Source organism: Elaeis guineensis, chromosome 3, assembly GCF_000442705.2.
Source record: "Elaeis guineensis isolate ETL-2024a chromosome 3, EG11, whole genome shotgun sequence".
Lineage (NCBI taxonomy): Eukaryota > Viridiplantae > Streptophyta > Magnoliopsida > Arecales > Arecaceae > Elaeis > Elaeis guineensis.
In genome coordinates, this window is record NC_025995.2 from 21,832,688 (window position 1) to 21,851,987 (window position 19,300).

The 19,300-nt window shown below is 35.4% G+C and overlaps 2 protein-coding genes across 6 annotated transcripts in view; one reads left to right on the forward strand and one right to left on the reverse strand.

The window, feature by feature from the left end:
• Positions 1-16,301, forward strand: part of LOC140856213 (folate transporter 1, chloroplastic) — a 54,139-nt gene extending 37,838 nt beyond the window's left edge. Inside the window, exons 5-9 of the mRNA XM_073253355.1 lie at positions 11,115-11,225; positions 14,045-14,116; positions 14,284-14,304; positions 14,486-14,553; positions 16,022-16,301. Of these exons, the coding sequence (XP_073109456.1) occupies positions 11,115-11,225; positions 14,045-14,116; positions 14,284-14,304; positions 14,486-14,553; positions 16,022-16,154 (405 nt within the window). The 3' untranslated portion in view covers positions 16,155-16,301. The remainder of the gene's footprint in view (positions 1-11,114; positions 11,226-14,044; positions 14,117-14,283; positions 14,305-14,485; positions 14,554-16,021) is intronic.
• Positions 16,302-18,673: 2,372 nt separating this feature from the next.
• Positions 18,674-19,300, reverse strand: part of LOC105042246 (uncharacterized) — a 38,818-nt gene continuing 38,191 nt past the window's right edge. For all 5 annotated transcript variants that reach the window (XR_012139662.1, XR_012139663.1, XR_012139661.1 and 2 more), the window contains one exon: positions 18,674-19,056. The gene's annotated coding sequence lies outside the window, so the exon portion shown is untranslated. The remainder of the gene's footprint in view (positions 19,057-19,300) is intronic.

Consider the following 19,300-nt stretch of genomic DNA (forward strand, 5'->3'; position numbering starts at 1 on the left):
TTACTTTCACAAAGCATAGTTCATGTCATCTCTTGCAAAGTTCTATTTTTCTTTCTACCATCATATTTTGCCGAGGTGTTCTAGATGCTAAAAAATTATGATCAATTCTATTTTAAGAGCAAAATTTTTCAGAAGTTTGATTTTCAAATTCTGTACTATGATCACTTCTAATTTTCAAAATACTGCAATTTTTTTTCTAGTGATTTTCTTAAATAGTTTTGCAAACATTTCAAATGCTTCATCTTTATATGTAAGGAATAAAATTCAAGTATATCGAAAAAAATCATCAATAATAATAAAATCAAATCATTTGCCATCAAAACTAGTAATCTTGATAGGTCCAAATAAATCTATATTCAAAAGTTCAAAGGCTTAGTAGTTGAAACAATATTTTTAGGTTTGAAAGAAGATTTAGTTTGCCTACCTAATTGACATGCATTGTAAAGTTTATTCTTTTCAAAAATAATTTTTGGTAAATCTCTCATCAAATCATTTTTGATTAATCTAGCAATGGAGTCCATGCTTGTATGACCTAATTTATTTTGCTAAATTCAACTAGTTTCATTGACTTTGGCATTCATAGCAACTAGATATTTTATGTTATCCTTGTGAAGATTATCAAGATCCACCAAATAAACATTTTCATATCTCTTTTCTATGCATTTGATATCATTATCAGTAGAACTAATTACTATGCAATATGATGAATTAAATGAAATGTCAAATCCTTTATCATATAATTGACTTATACTACGCAAATTATCCATTAAATCATCAAGTAATACATTTTTAATGAAAGTGGTAGGAGTGATCTTTATATCATCGAGATCAATATTTTTGTTTTTATTGTTGTCTTCAAATGTAACAACTCTATCTGTGGCGTTAAGAGAGATAAATTGAGATTTATCTTCCATCATATATCTTGAGCATCCGCTGTCTAGATATCATTTTCTTTTCGTCTCAAGGGATGCCAAGCTCATCTACAAAATATAGATCAAGTCTTTTAAGGTACTAAAGCTTTCTTGGGTCCTTTGAGGTTAGTTGGGACAGTTCCTTTTGGAATCCAAATTTATTTTACTTTAGCATTTCCAAATTTAAATACGTTGCAATCAATAGTTTTATGTCATACTTTGTTACATTTAAAATAAGTGATAGTATGCTTTTCAAATATGGATTTCATAATTTTTTTGCAGAAATTTCTATTTACTTGAAGTATTGAATCCTAAGCTAGCTTTATCAAAAATAATTTTCTATTTTTCTAAAAGTATTTGTAAATTTTGTGAGCTAAGTGTAAATTTGTCAACAGTGGGCTTCAACTTATTTACTTCCTTTTGAAGATTTTCATTTTTCTCAATCAAATTGTTTTATTTTTAAGATTTTTCTTTTATTTTTGAAATCTTTTCTTCAATTAATGAATGGTTTAACTTTTAAGTTCTTTATTTCATGCAACTCTTCAAAAAATAAAATCATTTGAGTTATTAGCATTTATCTCATTCTCATATGCTATGAGGCAAAAGTTGGCTTTTTCTTTTTGTGATTTTTCTTCTCTTGAGCTAGAATTTTCATCATTGCTCTATATGGCCATCATAGTCTTCTTTCTGAAATTTTTTGAGCTTATTTTGAGAAGAGGGCAATCGACTTTAAAATGTCTAGGCTTATTGCATTCATAGCATATCGTTGGTTGCTTCTTTTTTTTTTCTTTTTCATTTTTCTTGCTTCCTTCTCCTCTAGCATATCCTTTCTTCTTGGAGTTAAATCTTTTCTTTCTCATGAATCTATTGAATTTTCTAATAATCATGGCCACTCTATCGTCATTGTTAGATTCCTCCGACGTATCACTTTACATCTCCATTGGCCATTGATTTTAAGTCAATTGTTCTTCTTTTCTTTGCCTCTTTTTCCACGTTCTAGTTTATGCTTAACTCATGAGTCATGAGTGAGCCGATAAGCTCTTCCAAAGGCAATTTGTTGAGATCTTTAGCTTGTTGGATTGCAGTCTTCTTAGTTTTCAAATTTTTTAGCAATGATTTGAGAATTTTATGAATTAGTTCGCTATTAGTATAGTCCTTGCCAAGACTTTTCAAACCATCTATAATAGCAGTAAATCTAGTGAACATATCAGTGATACTTTCACTAGATTTTATTTTAAATAATTCATATTTATGTACAAGTATGCTAATTTTTGATTCTTTTACTTGATTAATATCCTCATCGATAACTTCTAATATATCCCAAATCTCTTTTGTAGACATACATGGAGAAATTCTATTGAACTCATTAGCATTTAAAGCAGAATACAAAATATTCATTGCTTTTGCATTTAATTGAGCTAATCTTTTATCTAGATCATTCTAATCCTTTTCAGATTTGGGAGAAGGCATGCTATCAATCATAATTGTGGGTGTGTGAGGATCATTTACTATGACATTCTACATATCATAATCTTATGCTTGAAGGAATATTTTCATTTGTGCCTTTCAATATGTGTGATTTGTGCCATTAAAAGGTGGAGGTCAATTGGTTGGTTGGCTCTTAACCAATGATGTACCAATTGGAGTTGCCATTGATCTTTAACTCTTGATGGTTAGATCAAATAAACGGAGTATCCTCTCTAATACCACTTATTTTTCAGAGGAAGCAACCCAAGAGGGGGGGTAAATTGAGTTTTATAAAAATTATTTGAGGAACTTGTGCTGACAATAAATCTAAAAATGTTTGTGGAGTGTTTAGCAGAAAATATGCAGCAGAAGATAAAAAATAAACACAACATCTAATTACAAACACTAGAAACTTGTAGTGATTCGACGTTCAACTCAGCACCTACGTCCACTCTCCAAGTCAACCCACTTGAGAATTTCAACTATAATCCTTCAAGATTACAGTCCGATTGTTTTCATAAGTTCACAATCCAATCCAGTTGATTTTTTCTAGCTCATTAACTAAAATCTTACAATCGATTTTTTTTTTGGATTTACAATCAATTCAATTGGTTTTTCTTGGTTCACCGACCAAAATTTTATAGCATTCAACTTAAGGCTTGAACTAACATCAAGTTTCTTCCTCCAAGAAACTTGTCATGACAATCAACGAAAGATATACAAAAATTTAAAGTTTAAGTAATAAAACTATTTAAACTCTTGAAGAAGTCGAAATGGTTGTTGACAGCTCATCAATTTATTTTTTAGATTGTGTTTCAGATCGAAGAAGTTAGTTTAGGGATATTATTTTAATTTATTTTTCGGATTATGTTCTAGATTTAAAGGCGTCAGTTTAGGGATAATATTTCAAATTATTTTTCAGATTATGTTCTAGATTTGAAGGAGTCTATTTAGGGATATCATTTTCTATTTTCTTTCCTATTTTTTAGTTTCCAATTTCTTGTAATTATTTTCTTATTTCTAGGTTCCTAATTTCTTGTAATTTACCAGATTTCTAAGGTCTGGATTTAGGAAATTTTTCTTGTATATAATGGGTACCAAGAAATTGGAATAATATAGAACAAAGAATTTCTTTCATTCTCTGCTTACATGGTATCAGAGCCAAGGTTCCTCTGATCATTTTTTTTATGGCCAAAACGGCTATGGCTGATGCAACCCAAAAAGGTTCCTCGGAGGTATCATTTGAACCCTCCAAAAATATGTCATCATCTGTGGTTCCTGCTGTCGGAGATACTCATTCTCTCCAAATAACCCAGCATAAACTCAATAGGACCAATTTTTTTGAATGGTCTCAATCGGTTATGCTGGTAATTTGAGGCAAAGGCAAATTTGGCTATTTGACAGGTACAATGATAGTACCTGAGGAAGGAGAAACAGGCTATCCAACCGGCGAATCAAAAAATTCTATGGTTATGGCTTGATTGATTAATTCCATGGAACCTAAGATTGGTCGGACCTATTTATTCTACAAGACAGCAAAGGAGATATGGGATATGGTGCATGAAATGTACTCAGATCTGGAGAACTTAGCACAGTGTTTTGAGATTAGATCTATCCTAAAAAACACAAAACAAGGTAATCTTTCAGTGATAGTATTTTAATACTTTGACTGAATTATGGCAGGAGATGGACATATTTTATGAGACAAATTGGCATTGTGCCGAGGACAGCTTGAAATATAAGCAAATGCTTGAAAAAGAACAGGTATTTGATTTCTCCATGGTTTAAACAAGGAGTTAGACGAGGTACGAGGTCGACTATTGGGAACTAAACCATTTCCAAACATTAGAGAGGTGTTTGCAAAGGTGAGAAGGGAAGAAGTAGGAAACGTGTCATGCTAGGAGGAAGCAAAGAGATCATCTTGGATGACCGTCTCAAAACTCTGCCCTTGTTTCAAAAAATTATGAACCTGCTAGTTTTAGAAATCAGCATGGAAATTGGAAGAATGATAGAGCCTGGTGTGATCATTGTCAATGTCCGTATCACACTAGAGAAACATGTTGAAAGATACATGGAAAACCAGCTAATTGGAAGCCACACAAACAAGATGAACAGCGCAAAGGATTCCAGCTACTTCAGAGGAAAACAAAGCAGGAGGATCAGTTTTTAGCAAGGAGCAGCTTGAACAACTACACGCCCTTCTTGCCCAACCCATCATCTCGACAGAATGTACCTGTTCTAGTTTCAAACTGTTCTGTAGTCCAAAAAGGTAATTATTTCTCTGCCGTGAGTGCAAATTCTGAGTTTAATGGCATTTGGATTATGGATTCAAGGGCTTCAGATCATATGACCGGATGTCATAATTCTTTCTCTACATATACCCCATGTCCCGAAATTTCAAAATTCGAGTTACTGTGGTAGTTTCTCAATTGTTGCTGGAAAAGGATCTATAAATTTGCCAATTTAACACTAAAATCTATACTTCATGTTCCGAATTTGATATATAATCTAGTGTCTATCAGTAAATTAACAAGAGATTTGAATTGTGTGGCTAAGTTCTATCTATCATATCGTGAGTTTCAGGATTTACCATCATATTGTGAGTTTAAGCAATAAAACTATTTAAACTCTTGAAGAAGTCGAAGTGGTTGTTGACAACTCATCAATTTATTTTTTAGATTATGTTTCAGATTTGAAGAAGTCAGTTTAGGGATATTATTTTAAATTTCCAGATTATGTTCTAGTTTGAAGGAGTCGGTTAGGGATAATACTTCAAATTATTTTTCAGATTATGTTCTAGATTTGAAGGAGTCTGTTTAGAGATTCATTTCCTATTTTCTTTCCTATTTTTTAGCTTCTTAATTTCTTGTAATTATTTTCAATTTCTAGGTTCCTAATTTCTTGTAATTTACTAGATTCTAAGGTCTAGATTTAAGAAATTTTTCTTGCACATAATGGGGACCAAGAATTGGAATAACATAGAACAAAGAATTTCTTTTATTCTCCGCTTACATGGTATCAGAGGCTGTCCTAATGCATCTTATGTTTACTATCCATGTTCCTAAGCAGTTTTGGGGTGAGGCTGTCCTAATTGCATCTTGATAAACCGACTTCCATCGTGAGTCCTCAACTTTAAAGCACCTTGGAGTATCTTGTATCCTACTTGAGTTGTATCCCCAAACCCGGTTGTTCACCTGTTTATCCCCAAAAGTCTTTGGTTGTATGTCCTTTGTCATAATATCAGTCCTAATCATGAAAAGTTAGATCCTAAAGCCATAAAATGCATTTTTGTTGGGTATTCTCCAAATCAGAAGGCATACAAATGCTACTGTCTAGCCACAAAAAAATTGTTTGTTTCCCTATATGTCTCTTTTCTTGAAGACCAACCTTTCTACCCAAACCCCACTCTTCAGGGGGAAACATTAGGAGAAGAGAGGCTTTGGGATTGTCCTATTCCTCTTCCTGTAGTTTCTGCCATACCCGAAACACCAACAAATAAAAATCCTACAATTGTGTCATCAATAGAGTTTGATTTGGAAATAGGGAGAGATTCAAATGGGCTTAGTCAACAACAACCAGAGCTTCGTGTTTATTCACGAAGAGAGAAAAAGCCTCAAGAAGTGCAAACTTTCACGCATCAGCCGTATTGCCAAAGTCCAATCCATAGGTAAATACACAAACTGAAATTGAAGCTGTTGATACTAGTGATACTTCGAACTTGCCACAAATGGAGTCTCAACCTAATGATTGAACATTCCAATAGCTCTCAAAAAGGGGTTAGAGCATGCACACAACATCCCATTTCCAACTACCTATCTTACTGTCGACTATCATCAGCATTCGTGCTTTGACAAAAATGGTTGAAAAGGATGAAATTCCAAAAAATATTCAAAAAGCTCTTGAAAAACCAGAATGGAAGGCTGCTATGCTTGAAGAAATGAGAGCCTTAAAAAGGAATGAAACTTGGGATGTAGTGGAGTTACCTGAAGGTAAGAGTTCTGTGGGTGTAATGGGTGTTTACCATTAAGTATAAGTTAGATGGTGAAATAGGAGACACAAGGCTCGTCCGGTTGCAAAAGGATTCATTCAGACTTTTGGGGTGGACTACACGGAAAATTTGCTCCAGTTGCAAAATTAAATATTATAAGTGTGTTACTATCATTAGCAGCTAATCTTGATTGGGAACTACATCAATTGGATGTAAAAAATACCTTCCTCAATGGAGAGCTTGATGGGGAGGTTTATATGGGTTTGCCTTCAGGTTTTGAAGGAGAAATAGTGATAGTAGAGTGTGCAGGTTGAAGAAGTTACTATATAGATTAAAACAATCATCGAGGGCTTGGTTTGATCGTTTTGCAAAGACGATAAAGAGGCATAGTTACCACTAGGGACAAACTGATCACACTCTTTTTTTCAAACATTCACAAGATGGAAAGAAAGCTATCTTGATCGTGTACGTGGATGACATTATATTAACCAAGACGATGCGAAAGAAATGGAGAGGTTGAAGAAAATTCTAAGAAATGAATTTAAAATGAAGACCTCGGGCAACTTAGATACTTTTAAGGATGGAAGTGGCAAGAAGCAAGAGGTATTCTTATCTCCTAAAGAAAATATGCAGTAGACCTGCTAAAAGAAACAGGACTGCCCGGTTGCAAGCCTGCTGAAACACTCATAGATCTGAACATAAAGTTTGGAAGAGCAGTGAATGAAATTCTAGTAGATAGGGGGGAGATATCAACAACTAGTGGGAAGATTGATATACTTGTCTCACACAAGATCAGATATTGCATTTGCAGTAAGTGTAGTAAGCCAGTATATGCATTCTTCGGTTGAAGAGCATTTTAAAACAGTCTATCAAATCCTGCGGTATATAAAAACTACACCAGGTAAAGGCTTGTTTTTTGTGAAAAATGAGCTGAGAAATGTGGAGGCGTTTACCGATGCAGATTGCATGTTCAGTAGAGGACAGGAGATCCACATCAGGTTATTGTACAAAGGTTTGGGGAACTTGGTTATTTGGAGAAGCAAAAAGCAATATGTTGTAGCCCATAGCAGTGCAGAGGCAAAATTTAGAGCTCTTGCACAGGAGCTTGTGAGCTAATTTGGTTAAAGAGGCTAACGGAAGAACTGAAAATGCCTAGTATGGGTCCTATGAAGCTATATTGTGATAATAAGGCCGCAATAAGTATTGCACATAATCCTGTTCATTATGATCGAACAAAGCACGTTTAGATAGATCGGCACTTTATCAAAGAAAAGATTGAAGATCGGATATTTTGCATGACATATGTGCTTACAAAACAGTAGATAGCAGATGTGCTAACAAAAGGACTGTCTAGATCAAATTTTGAAGTGCTGGTAGATAAGCTGGGAATGACCAACATCTATTCACTAGCTTGAGGGGGAGTGTTGATATCTCATCAATTTATTTTTCAAATTATGTTCTAGATTTGAAGGAGTCAGTTTAGGGATATTATTTCAATTTATTTTTTAGATTATGTTTCAATTTGAAGAAAATTTACGGATAATATTTTAAATTATTTTTCAGATTATGTTCCAGATTTGAAGGAGTCTGTTTAAGGATATCATTTCTATTTTCTTTCCTTTTTTTAGCTTCCTAATTTCTTGTAATTATTTTTGTTCTCTAGTTTCCTAATTTCTTGTAATTTATCAGATTCTAAGGTCTGGATTTAGGAAATTTTCTTCTATATAATGGGTACCAAGAAATTGGAATAACATAGAACAAAGAATTTCTTTCATTCTCTGCTTACAATGGTCGAGCTCTTAAAATACTTTGACTTCTTCCTTGAATGCTTGAAAGAGGATTGACGAAGACTTGAATGTTCTTGCTCGTTGGTTGTTTGTTGAATTCAATGCACTCTTCCTCTCTTCTTGGCTGAGTAAATGTAAGAAGGTCTGAATTAAAAGCTCTCTTTAATTTTCTTCCCTCTTCATTTTGTTCCACTTAATAACTTGAAGAATAAAATCAATAAAACTCAAAAAGCTTTGTCCCTATTTGAATTCTTCATTTTTGTGGCCTCAAAAATATTTGTAATTAATGCTTTAACTGTTGGAAGCTTGAAAAATCTTGGAAATAATTATAGCTATTTGAAAAAAATCTGAAAAACTAGTGGTTACTCTGTCAGAATTTTGTGAGTCGGTTTAATCTAAAGCATTGAGTCGGCTAATGAAATTTTGAGATGGCTCAAGAATAGATGCAAATTATTTAATTTTCTATCTGTTCTTTCTGTCTGAGATTGGATCGGCTCATATATCTTTTTAGTCGGTTAACTTTCATGACTTAATCAATAATTGATTTTCTGGATCGGCTCAAAAAATTTATAAATCTACACTGCTTTCTGTATTCTTCTACCTTTGAGACTGAGTCGGCTATCTCATTTTTGTCGTCGGCTAAACTCCAGTCTTGGTCAGTTATGCTATTTTCTGAGTCAGCTTAGGAGAATTTTGAAATTTTTGTCTTCTATCTTTGTCCTGAGTCTGAGGCTAAGTCGGCTATCCAAATACGTGAGTCGGCTAAGATCCTATCTTGGTTGGCTAAGGAAAAATCTTGATCGACTAAGAAGACCATCTGAATTTCATTTCTTTCTTTCTCCTTGATTTGAGATGGATCAGATAAGCTCGTTTCTTAATCGATTCAAAGGTGTGCCAAACATGACAAACTAGATTTTAAGTAGCTTTCTTTGTTCAAACATATTCTAGTCTAAACCTACCCTCTCAAACTTAGTTTATGAATAGTTGAACTTGTTGAGAGGTCATTCTAGGCTAGACTTTCCTTTATCACAATCTTTTCATACCGAACGTAATTTCTTTGCTTCCAAAACTTAAATCTTTGACTTGGGAATATAGATTTACTTAAATTTGAGAAAACTTCTTGGATTAAATCAGCCATGAGTATTATGAGAAATCCTACCATCACTCTCAAGAGGATCATTAGTAATCATGATTTGTACTCAAAATCTTTTGACATCATCAAAATCAATTCTACGACTAATAGTCATTTAGCTATAGATGTCATCTTCCACTAAGAGGTTACTAAAGGTTCAAAATGTGAATGGGGCCTGGAAGTTATTCTAGTTTATTTTCATTTATTGACCCAGCATATAATCTTTTATTTGTCAATCCCTCCCTACAATTTCTCTTGCTATACTGTTCTATGCATCTTTTTGATTTGGTGTCTTGTAAAGGCAAATAGTTTAGTACTGGTATAACAATTTGCGAAGAGAAGGAAGGGCTACATCTAGAAGTTTTTTTTTTTAATTTCCTTTGTAATGTTTTATAACCTTGATCCTGCTGTTGTTCATACTGTTCTCCAATATCTCTAGCACTAATAAGTGCTCAACACTCAAATTTGCAGTTTTATCAAAGGAGGTAAAATTTTAATAGTTGAAGTTAGCAACCAGTGTTATCGCCACTGTGGTTGGTTCAGATGACTCTGTGTTCCATCAGCAAAGTTGCAGCCTGATGGTGAGCTACCTAACTTATGCTTCTGAATGGAGTGAAAAATGAATTTGAGGAGAGGAAATTTATCAATTTGGCATAAGTTTACTATTTTGAGAAGACAACTAGAAATGTATTGGTTTGGCCAAGTAGTTTGCCACAGCCTGCACAAAGGTTAATTGTTCGGTGGAGACCCAAAAAGGTTGTTTTGTCACCCATCTGAACTTGGCTGTGACTAAGTTGATTCTTCATGCTACTGAAATTATTAATGGGTGTAATGTGACTAAGGAGACCAAATATGCAACTGATACATTGCTTGCTCATAATTAAAAAGTTCAAGACATAGGCACCTAAAGTTATTGTTGACATTATCCATTCAGGAAACATGAATACAACTTCAGATTTTGTTTATTGGTAGATTAGTGTCTACTTATCCCTCCTCACAATCTTAGTAGTTGTACTTCATTTTATCATCTCTTTACTCCTTCTTTCTACCTTGTACTATGAAACAATAACAACTTGGGCAGGGATTGGGGATGGTCCAACTGTGAAATTTGAAGTGTTTGAAATTCCTAAGATCATCCATCCAGAATTTATGACCTTCATGTTGATGCATATACATTTTAAACAATCTTATCAATTGGGCATGACAACTCAAAAGTGGATTTGTCATGTAAGTGCTGCATGTGATATAATGGCCTTAAAATAATTTGTTCTATGTAACACTTGTTGCTGAAATTCATATTACTCAGATGCTTGTCAAGATAAAAATGAATGACATGCAAGTAGCCTTGTTTTGTTAAGCTTCAATTTTAAGTTACTGTTAGGACATAAATGGTAGATATTTCTTCAGAAATATGATTGCCTTATATGTTCACATAATACATCTTCAAATGCACACACAAAATCATCAAAACAGGAGGAAGCGAGATACTTGAAGATCCATAGCTTAAACAATCCAAATAAAAACAAAAGAAGCGAAGGGAAAAAAGAAGAAAACTGTTTGAGATAAAATTGTAGTATCTGGAAAACAAACAGAATTTGAAGATCGATTGTGAGAACTGTTAGAAATATAGTAGCCTTTTGTTTAAGTAGTAGTCATATAAAATTTTTCTAATATTTTCTATTAATTTTATTTTCCCTTTCTTTTGTGTCTTGGAGAGGGCAAAATGCAATTGAACAGTCAATTCCAAACAATCCTTCTGTTTTCAATGCGCTAAGCCTTTGAATCTATTTGAAGCTTTCATGTGTAATAGATGTGCATTACTTTGTCAGGTTACTCATGGTGCAATACAGTTCACGGTTTATGAGGAACTCCGCAAGTTTGCTTTGTACCTCAAGGTTAAAGAAGGAAGGACAAACCACATTAACAGTGATAAGTTGTTGGTATTGTGATATTACCAATGCATACAGAGATTTAATTATTATTTCTTGAATATTTATGGTTGCTCACTGAAGGTTTACTGGTTATGTTTGTGCTTGACTTACAGCTGTATTCTTGAAAGCTTAACTTACACAAGTTCTGTAGCCTATATGAAAAAGTGCTAGTGGACTCAAACATTGGCCTTTTTCAAATTTGGAAAGTACATGACCAAAACCTTTTGTCATTTTGGTTATGGTGAAAAACATTTTCTTAACTCAAATTAGTCTAAGTTGTAATCACATGTATATTTATGTTTAAACATGGGGTCAATCTTATGTTCTCTAAATAATGATATAGATCTACTATTTTGATGCATTGATTTAGCTTCTTAGTTCTTACAGTTAGTTTATATGTTTTACTTACACCGGCATGCGTCATGTGCTTTGGCATTTGATGTCTTCTAGTCAGCATATAATCATGCATTGTGGGACTTGTGAAAAAGCCGTGCTTGTTTAGATATTTTCTCATATTTAGGTACATAAAATGAAACACATGGATAAAGACGATTAGCACAAAAAATAAGAAACTTTTTGAATACACAAAACAACATGTGGTAAAAAATCTAGGTTGAAGATCCCTCTGTATAGTGAATTATTAACCAACATTTAGCAAGATATTTACCGTTATGGTGGTGATAGTTTAATCTATTAACTCGTAATGGTTGCCAAACTGGTATTAGTGGTTGTATCAAACATTGGTTGGCATGGTACTGGTATATCTACCACACCAAAACCAGGGGGAGAGGGAGGAGTGGGAGGAGAAAGAGATGGGAAGAGAGAGGGAGAGAGAGAGAGAGCGAGAGAGGTGTACCTGTTAGGCATCAGTGACGGAATGCTAACCCTAGCCAATGAGTTGTCTTCATCATGGAACTAACCCTAGCTAGTGTTGTTGTAAAGTTGTCGTCACGGAGCATCAAGAGAGGGGAGAGGAGAATCGAGAGAGGGTGAGGAGAAGAATTGAGAGACCGAGGGAGGAGAATAGTGAGAGAGGGAGAGAGGGACGGAAGAATAGAGAGAGAGGGAGAGGACAGGGACTTAAGGGAGGTTTTTATTAAAAAAAAAAAGAGAAAAACTGCTTTGGTTCTGGAATCAAATTGACCAACTGAACTATCCTGTAATCGATCTATCATGCACCCCACTTGAAATCTTGAGACAGGGATGTGGCAACTGCTACATACTAATAGGACACTTTTCTACAAGCAAGGTATTTTACTATGCTGCATTTGTTTATGTTTCTTTAGAAACCAGCCCTTGACACCTCAGATATACTTTATATGTGCCTTCAAGAATCCTGTAAAAATTAACATCTAGTTTCCTAAACACCTTTGCAAACCAAGGTTTTAAATGCTGTGTGATGAGGCTGTCCTAGATGTGACATTGAATGGGATGCCTCGCATTCCAACATTTGTATTTGCTGCCATGGAGTCTCTCTTGCACCACCTAAGGCAATGGGCATGCGAGAGAATTTGTTGGCACAAGTAGGTGGTAAGGGTATGAGTGCATGCGCAAGCACTCCACGGACATCAGATCAGCTAAAAAAATGGTGATTGAAGGAGGATAGAGAGTAGCGTGGGTCCAGATGCCTTGGCATTTAAGGACTTTCATCACTGTCATACCACCATAAGGGTGTAGCACTAGGCTATAGTAAAAGATATTCTAAGTTATAGCTACTCCTAAGATAGAAACTACTGATAGATTAAGAATTAGATAAGATAAAATGCATTGATTTGGATGTTGAAGAGTCCCTCATATAGAGTACAAATCCATTATTTATACTAAAATGTAATAATTGCCCACTTTGATAGTCACTATCTACATTTGGTCTCTACCCCTAACAATTCTAGTAATCAATGCCAGTTGTCCTCCCACGATGCATATCCGTTAGAGCAACCTGCATTGTATCATCTGTCAGGTCAACAATCACACTTGTCAGCCGAAATCCTTATTGCATCTTCATTTGGCCTACTTTGTATTGGTGCCTATTTGGCCCTTTTCTATATGTATCTGGCCTTGGTATGATTCCTCAGTTAGCTCCCATATGGCATCTATTCGGCCTTAGCTCTTGGGATATTTTTTAAATGTATTGTACCTATTCTCACTATTCCATGCAGCTAACTCAACATGTGTCTCCCATGCATCAATTTGAGCATGGATGTGGCGTAAACAATTCGGGATGTTGGATGTTCCATTCATGTCCTAGTCCATTTCCTGACTCACCCTAACCGATGCTCCAATGATGTCCCATCCCAACACTTAGGATGGTGGGACACCCCATGATAGTGTATTTAGAACATTGTTATGAACCTTCAAATCCGATTTCCAAGGTTAGAAACCACATTTGATTTCCTTTTTTTCTTTCCTGTTTTCCATAACATGGCAGTAAGGTGATCACTTCATTGTGAATTTGGATTTTTTTCAGAGGGTTCTGAATTCTTAAGATGTGGGTTTGTTTTAACCGGCAATGATGGCCAATAGTCTTGAGACCCATCTAGGAAAGTTTTAAGATCTTCTGTTCAGTTTTGGAAATGCAAACTTTCTTCTTTATTTGCGTCATATCATTGATTCAGCTGTATCCATAAAGCATTAATGGAAAACAAGAGAAAATATAAGGTTTAAAGCTTTCTCACTCAAGGATGTAGTCCACTGCATCGTTAACACATTTTGGATGTTTGTATTTAGTTAGACAGCTGGATAAATATATTGGCAGTATGGAGGCATTTCTTGTATTATATTATAAATGGTTGATTTTCAACTGTTTCTTTTTGGGGTCTTTTCCCTGCCAGAATTCTTTTGACTACGCTACACTTGGGGCTTCCTCTAAAATTGCTGCCATTTTACTCACATACCCCTATCAGGCAAGCTCCTAATCCAAACTGTGGCTTCTCCTTTTACATCAGTTTTTGTTGAATTAGCTTGAATAACATTAGGGACTTCAGAGTGGCTGAATCTTATGTTACTTAATGTCATTGATGCCCATTACTTCCAAACACATTTTAAGTGACCATATTGATACTCTTTTCAGGTCATTCGGGCCCGCCTACAGGTAATACATGTTACATTTTTCTCTTTATTAATTTATTTGTGCTTATTAATGGTTATGATCTAAGAAAAAAATAGCCTCAGCTTTCTGACATCAGATGGCAAATTGATACTCATCTCCTCAGATAGATTTTGCAGTCTTTTTTCTTTTTCTAGTGTCAGCTGACCGTTTTAATACCCTGCAGCAAAGACCTGGTGGTGATGGAATCCCAAAATATTGGGACAGTTGGCACGTTTTAAGGGAAACTGCAAGGTAAGTAATACAACCATTTTACTTCTCAAAAATTAAGTTTTTTCTCACCATCACTGGTTGGATTAAATAGTTATACGCACAAGTTCTGTTTTTTCTCTCAATGTGGATTGTTTGAACTTTGGTATAAAGAGCATAACTGGCTGTGAGGACTATATATAGTTTTATCAAGAACGGTCTGCACTCTGCGTATTCTTTAAACTTCTGATGTATTTGCATACGTGTGAACAAAGAAATAACTTTTCTGTATCTCAAGAGCATCCTTAGTAGACAGAATAGATGATACTGGGTAGTTGAAGTTGAAGTGAGACTTGCAATATGTGTATAATGTCCATCTGGTTTCGTGTTCAAAGTTGGTGCTTCAAGGTTCAAACACTCAAGGCATGGCTATACCAAGTTTTTCCTTGCTGTGCAAAAGAGCAAAGGGACCGTGTCTTAATCTTTCGCATGGTTTGACCCCTCTTATTGTGTTGCTTGTTTCAATTTTCTATTCTCTCATGCTTGTGATTATTATAATTTATATGTGATTAGGTCTCTCGTTGTCCTCCAATGTTGGTAAATCTGATCACTGCATATAAGGTGGTTGTGAGTTGGGGGATGGAAGTAATCCTACTCAGTACATGGTCAGCTCTAGGCAGTCAATTCGGTAAATGACTGTGACACCATGGTTTGTAATGGTAGCATGGAGAAAAGTTCGCTGGCTGTATGCATATTGCTACTGTTTGGTTAGAAAATTTTGGTCATTTCTTCCCTCAGGGAGTGATGACGACGGCATGATGTTTCCAGTTTTTAGATGGTTTATTCATTGTATATGGTCTATATTATAAATGCATTCTTCTCAACCATTGTCGGTTTACCTTTCTCTATGTTTCCTCCTCTCTTTTGGCTTCCTGTTTTGGGTTCTATCCATCCTTCACAACCAGCCACCTTGGTGAGCAAAAGCCATGGTTGCTCTTGTGAATTGATGGTGGTCAGCTGATAGTTGGTTCTTTTCTGGACGATATTTTGCTTCAAATCCAATGGTCTACCCTGGCCTAGTGAAAGATTTCAGTGCACAATTGTCATGCATGAGCAACGAGTCGGTGAAAATTGTTGTAGGATAATATATTTATCGAGTAGTGGAAATGTGCTGTCTTTTCAAATAGGCTCTAGCAATGCACTTCAAAGCTCCATGTGGGGCATTGCTTCCAGTGAATATGAAAATAAAAAGCAATTTATGCTACTTGCGATGGGCTTATGTGAACTGAAAAATATATTTTCTTTTTCCTCTTATTTTATTGACTAGCTTGTTGGTCTGTCTTGAATGTTCCTATGAATGCTAGTGCAGTGGCTTTAAATAATGTTTTTTTAGTTGTTGTAAACCAACGAGGGCTGAATTGGAAGGGTAATGTACTGCTTAATAACTTGTTTTGCACCATCTCTTGCCTGTGGCAAAATATGTTGATTAATAATTTGCAAAATTGTGTTTCAGGTTTGAAGGCATTCGTGGATTTTATAGGGGCATCACATCGAACCTGTTGAAAAATATTCCAGCTGCTTCAATAACATTTGTTGTGTACGAAAATGTGCTCAAACTATTTAGGATAGCCCAGGGACAAAATTGATTTTTTGTTGACTGTATCTTCCTTATTTCTTTCAATTGATTTTTACAACATTATAATTGTATGCGAGATATAGATCGGGAACTTTTGCTTGGTGATTTTACCAACTCTACATCAAGAAAATCTCAAGTGTCTCAGCTACTTCAGTCATGCATATTTAGTTGTGCTAGTTTAGTATTTGTTGCCCCACCATGTCACCATACCCATGTCGACGTTTCTGACCTGCCTTATTCTTGTCTTTATTATGAACGATGTCCTCGCTGCAGATTTGGCCGTTTGCTCTCACAGTCCTGGAGTGGTGGAACTGGTTGATGCGGTGGACAATGCTTGAGGAAGCTGGGAGGATGTGTGTACTTTGGCTGTTATCAGAGGCATTGGGTGGGGTCTGGATTTGAAGGCTAGATTGCCAGCTATGGTGCTAGTTTTGGTTGTCCTCTGCGGCGATAGACGCTTGGAGGATGTAATGGTTTTGGACCATCGCAAATGCAGGAGTTTAATGTTGAATGTGTCCATGGCTGTTGGATATTCTTTGAGATGGGGAGGGATGACCTGCCCGGTCCATTCGTTAAGCTGGTTAATAGATTGGTGTACTCGAGGGCTATGTATGATATATACACACTCATGGATCGTTTTATTTGATGGTTGTCTATCTTTTGATGGTGGCTATTATGGGCAATGCGGTGTGCTTGATTCATGCTCTATCAAAAAAGGCAAAAAGAAGAAGAAGAAGAAGTTGTTGCCGCATAGAACACTCTTGGGGGACTTCTCCTATTTTCCAGAAACTCAGAAACTAGAAAGCAAAAACCAAAAGAAGAAAGTAACAAGATCCATGCACGTAAATTTAATCGGCTGCTGCAAGAAAATTTGTGATATAGTCAGGCTAGCTATTCTGCACACTGACATGCATGAAATCATTAGTCATTTACGGCAATACTAAATTAGATAGTTCTATATCCAAGAACTAATTAATTACCTTTATTTCGTTGAGAAATTGCGGCACCAATTCTCTTGATGAATTTTTCTCAAGTCTGTAAGGCCAAGGAGTTGATCGCGGGGAGACGTAGCCAGAGCTAAATTTCTCTAATAATCGGCATGGGCAAGCCTCAAGACGAGGATCTTGTGCCCTCGTCCCTCGATTGATCAATCTAAAAATCCCACAAATCTAGATTAAGCAGAGGAATGCTGGTTCGACCAGCCATCCTTGATAGCTGGATTATTTTGATAGGGATGTTAAACTCTTGGCAAAGTCAGGGTGAAAGAGATGAGTGGGTGGAAGTTATGAAAGGTGGGAGACTATATTCAAATAATTTGTAAATGCTCCATCGTTCTCAAAGAGCGTTATTTTGGATGGGGCAACCGCAAATGTTGCCGGGAGAAATTATACCCTTCACCTAGCGCTCTATTAACTTTGCAACCATTTGCTCTATTAATTATAATTTACATAAAGTTGTTAATTAATCTTATGCTGAATGATAATTTCTAAGCATTGTTCTATATCCTGTTTTCTGGCATATATATTTCATGATATAATTAAGAAATGCAATAAATAAATGATTCTGAGAATATGGTATATGGTTCGACTGCTTATTACTTACTCTTGACTTGAAAAACAATGTGGGCCGATGATGATTAATTAAATTTTAAACCCGACTCAATTGATCAAGGCTTGCTTTAAAATTTTGACCCTGCTCAAAATCTAGATCAAGGTAGCAACATGCCAAAACGGAGTACATCCCCACCAGTTTGAACTCGGAAAATGTCAGCTCTTTAATATCCTCACTGTAAGTCTTTTCGAGGTTAATCTTTAGAGATTAGGTTCTATTAATGCCCCACTCAGCTACTGTGGATGTACACCATTAAGCTGCTTATTGGGGCTGCAAAATTGGGTTTATTTAATATGTCAGGCTTTCCATCGACTGCACTGTCTTCTTCACTTTTTTGCAAGTCAGCCTTACATTTTTAATTTTTGCTTTTATTGCTGAGAAAGATCTTACCAGGGTGCATCAGAGAAACATGCAAGAGATGATAAACCTTGGATTCTTAGTTCGGTTTGTTAAGTTGAATTTCTTTAAACTTAATTTTTAGCCATCTGGATCAAGTTGGAGCTTTAGTTTAGAGAAGTCTGGGGTACCAAATGCCTTTATTCATGATACCGAGATCAAAAAGACTCACTGACTTCCTACTTGTTCAATTGGTTTGGCTAAAAATATTTCAGCAACCAGCTAATCTATATTTTTCTCGTTCACCTTGACGACTTTGTTCCCAACTGGAATAACAGACTGTAGCTGGCTAATTCTCGTGGATCTATTTCGTTGTTAACCTAATTGTATCTTTCGTACCATTGCCACGGGAAGTGGTGACTCAGGATTTCTTTTTTTTTTTTTTGGTATGCGTGTGTTATTTTGTTAGTAAACATGTAAATAACTACCAACTTTTTGGGCTAACAATATTATTTTTGCATTATTAGGTCATAATTTTGTCAAGAATTTTGCTTTAGTTCTTTATCAATTTACCCAGTTGGGTAATAAACAGAATCATTGTGCATAACCTTCATAAATTACTTCCTTGTATGCTGACGATCGCTGGATCGTAGAGGTTATTTAGCCCATAGAAAGGGCTTCACCTTTTCAGTCATCTCATTACCTGAAATGGAACAAAGACTGCCTAGGGAAGTTACATATACAAGGAAAGAGTTTTGAAACCTCTGAAAATGGAGCCAGAAGTTACAAGCCCTTGTAGGCCTGCAATTCTATTCCATCTCTGTGGATCTAAAATCCTCCAGTTTTGCATAGCATCAGATTCTGACACAAAGGAGCATTCTCATCCCTGGTAATTCTCCGTTCTATTTTCTGAATGGTAGTAACAATCTCTTATTTTTCTTTCCTTTGAGATAAGGTAAACGAGACTGTAATGGAAAACAAGAACAAGTATGAGATAGAATAATAAAATGCTTGGACTTGGAGATTTTTAAAAGGCTAACCATCCATGCAGTTTTGCAATTGTTCATGCATATGACAACAACAAAAGTATCATGTGATATCAAGGAAAGAAAGTTGATTCACATGCATTATACATGATATTTTCATTTGAATATATTAACTCTACAAGAAAAGGAGGAAACAATTAATTTATAGTGTTTACAATATTTA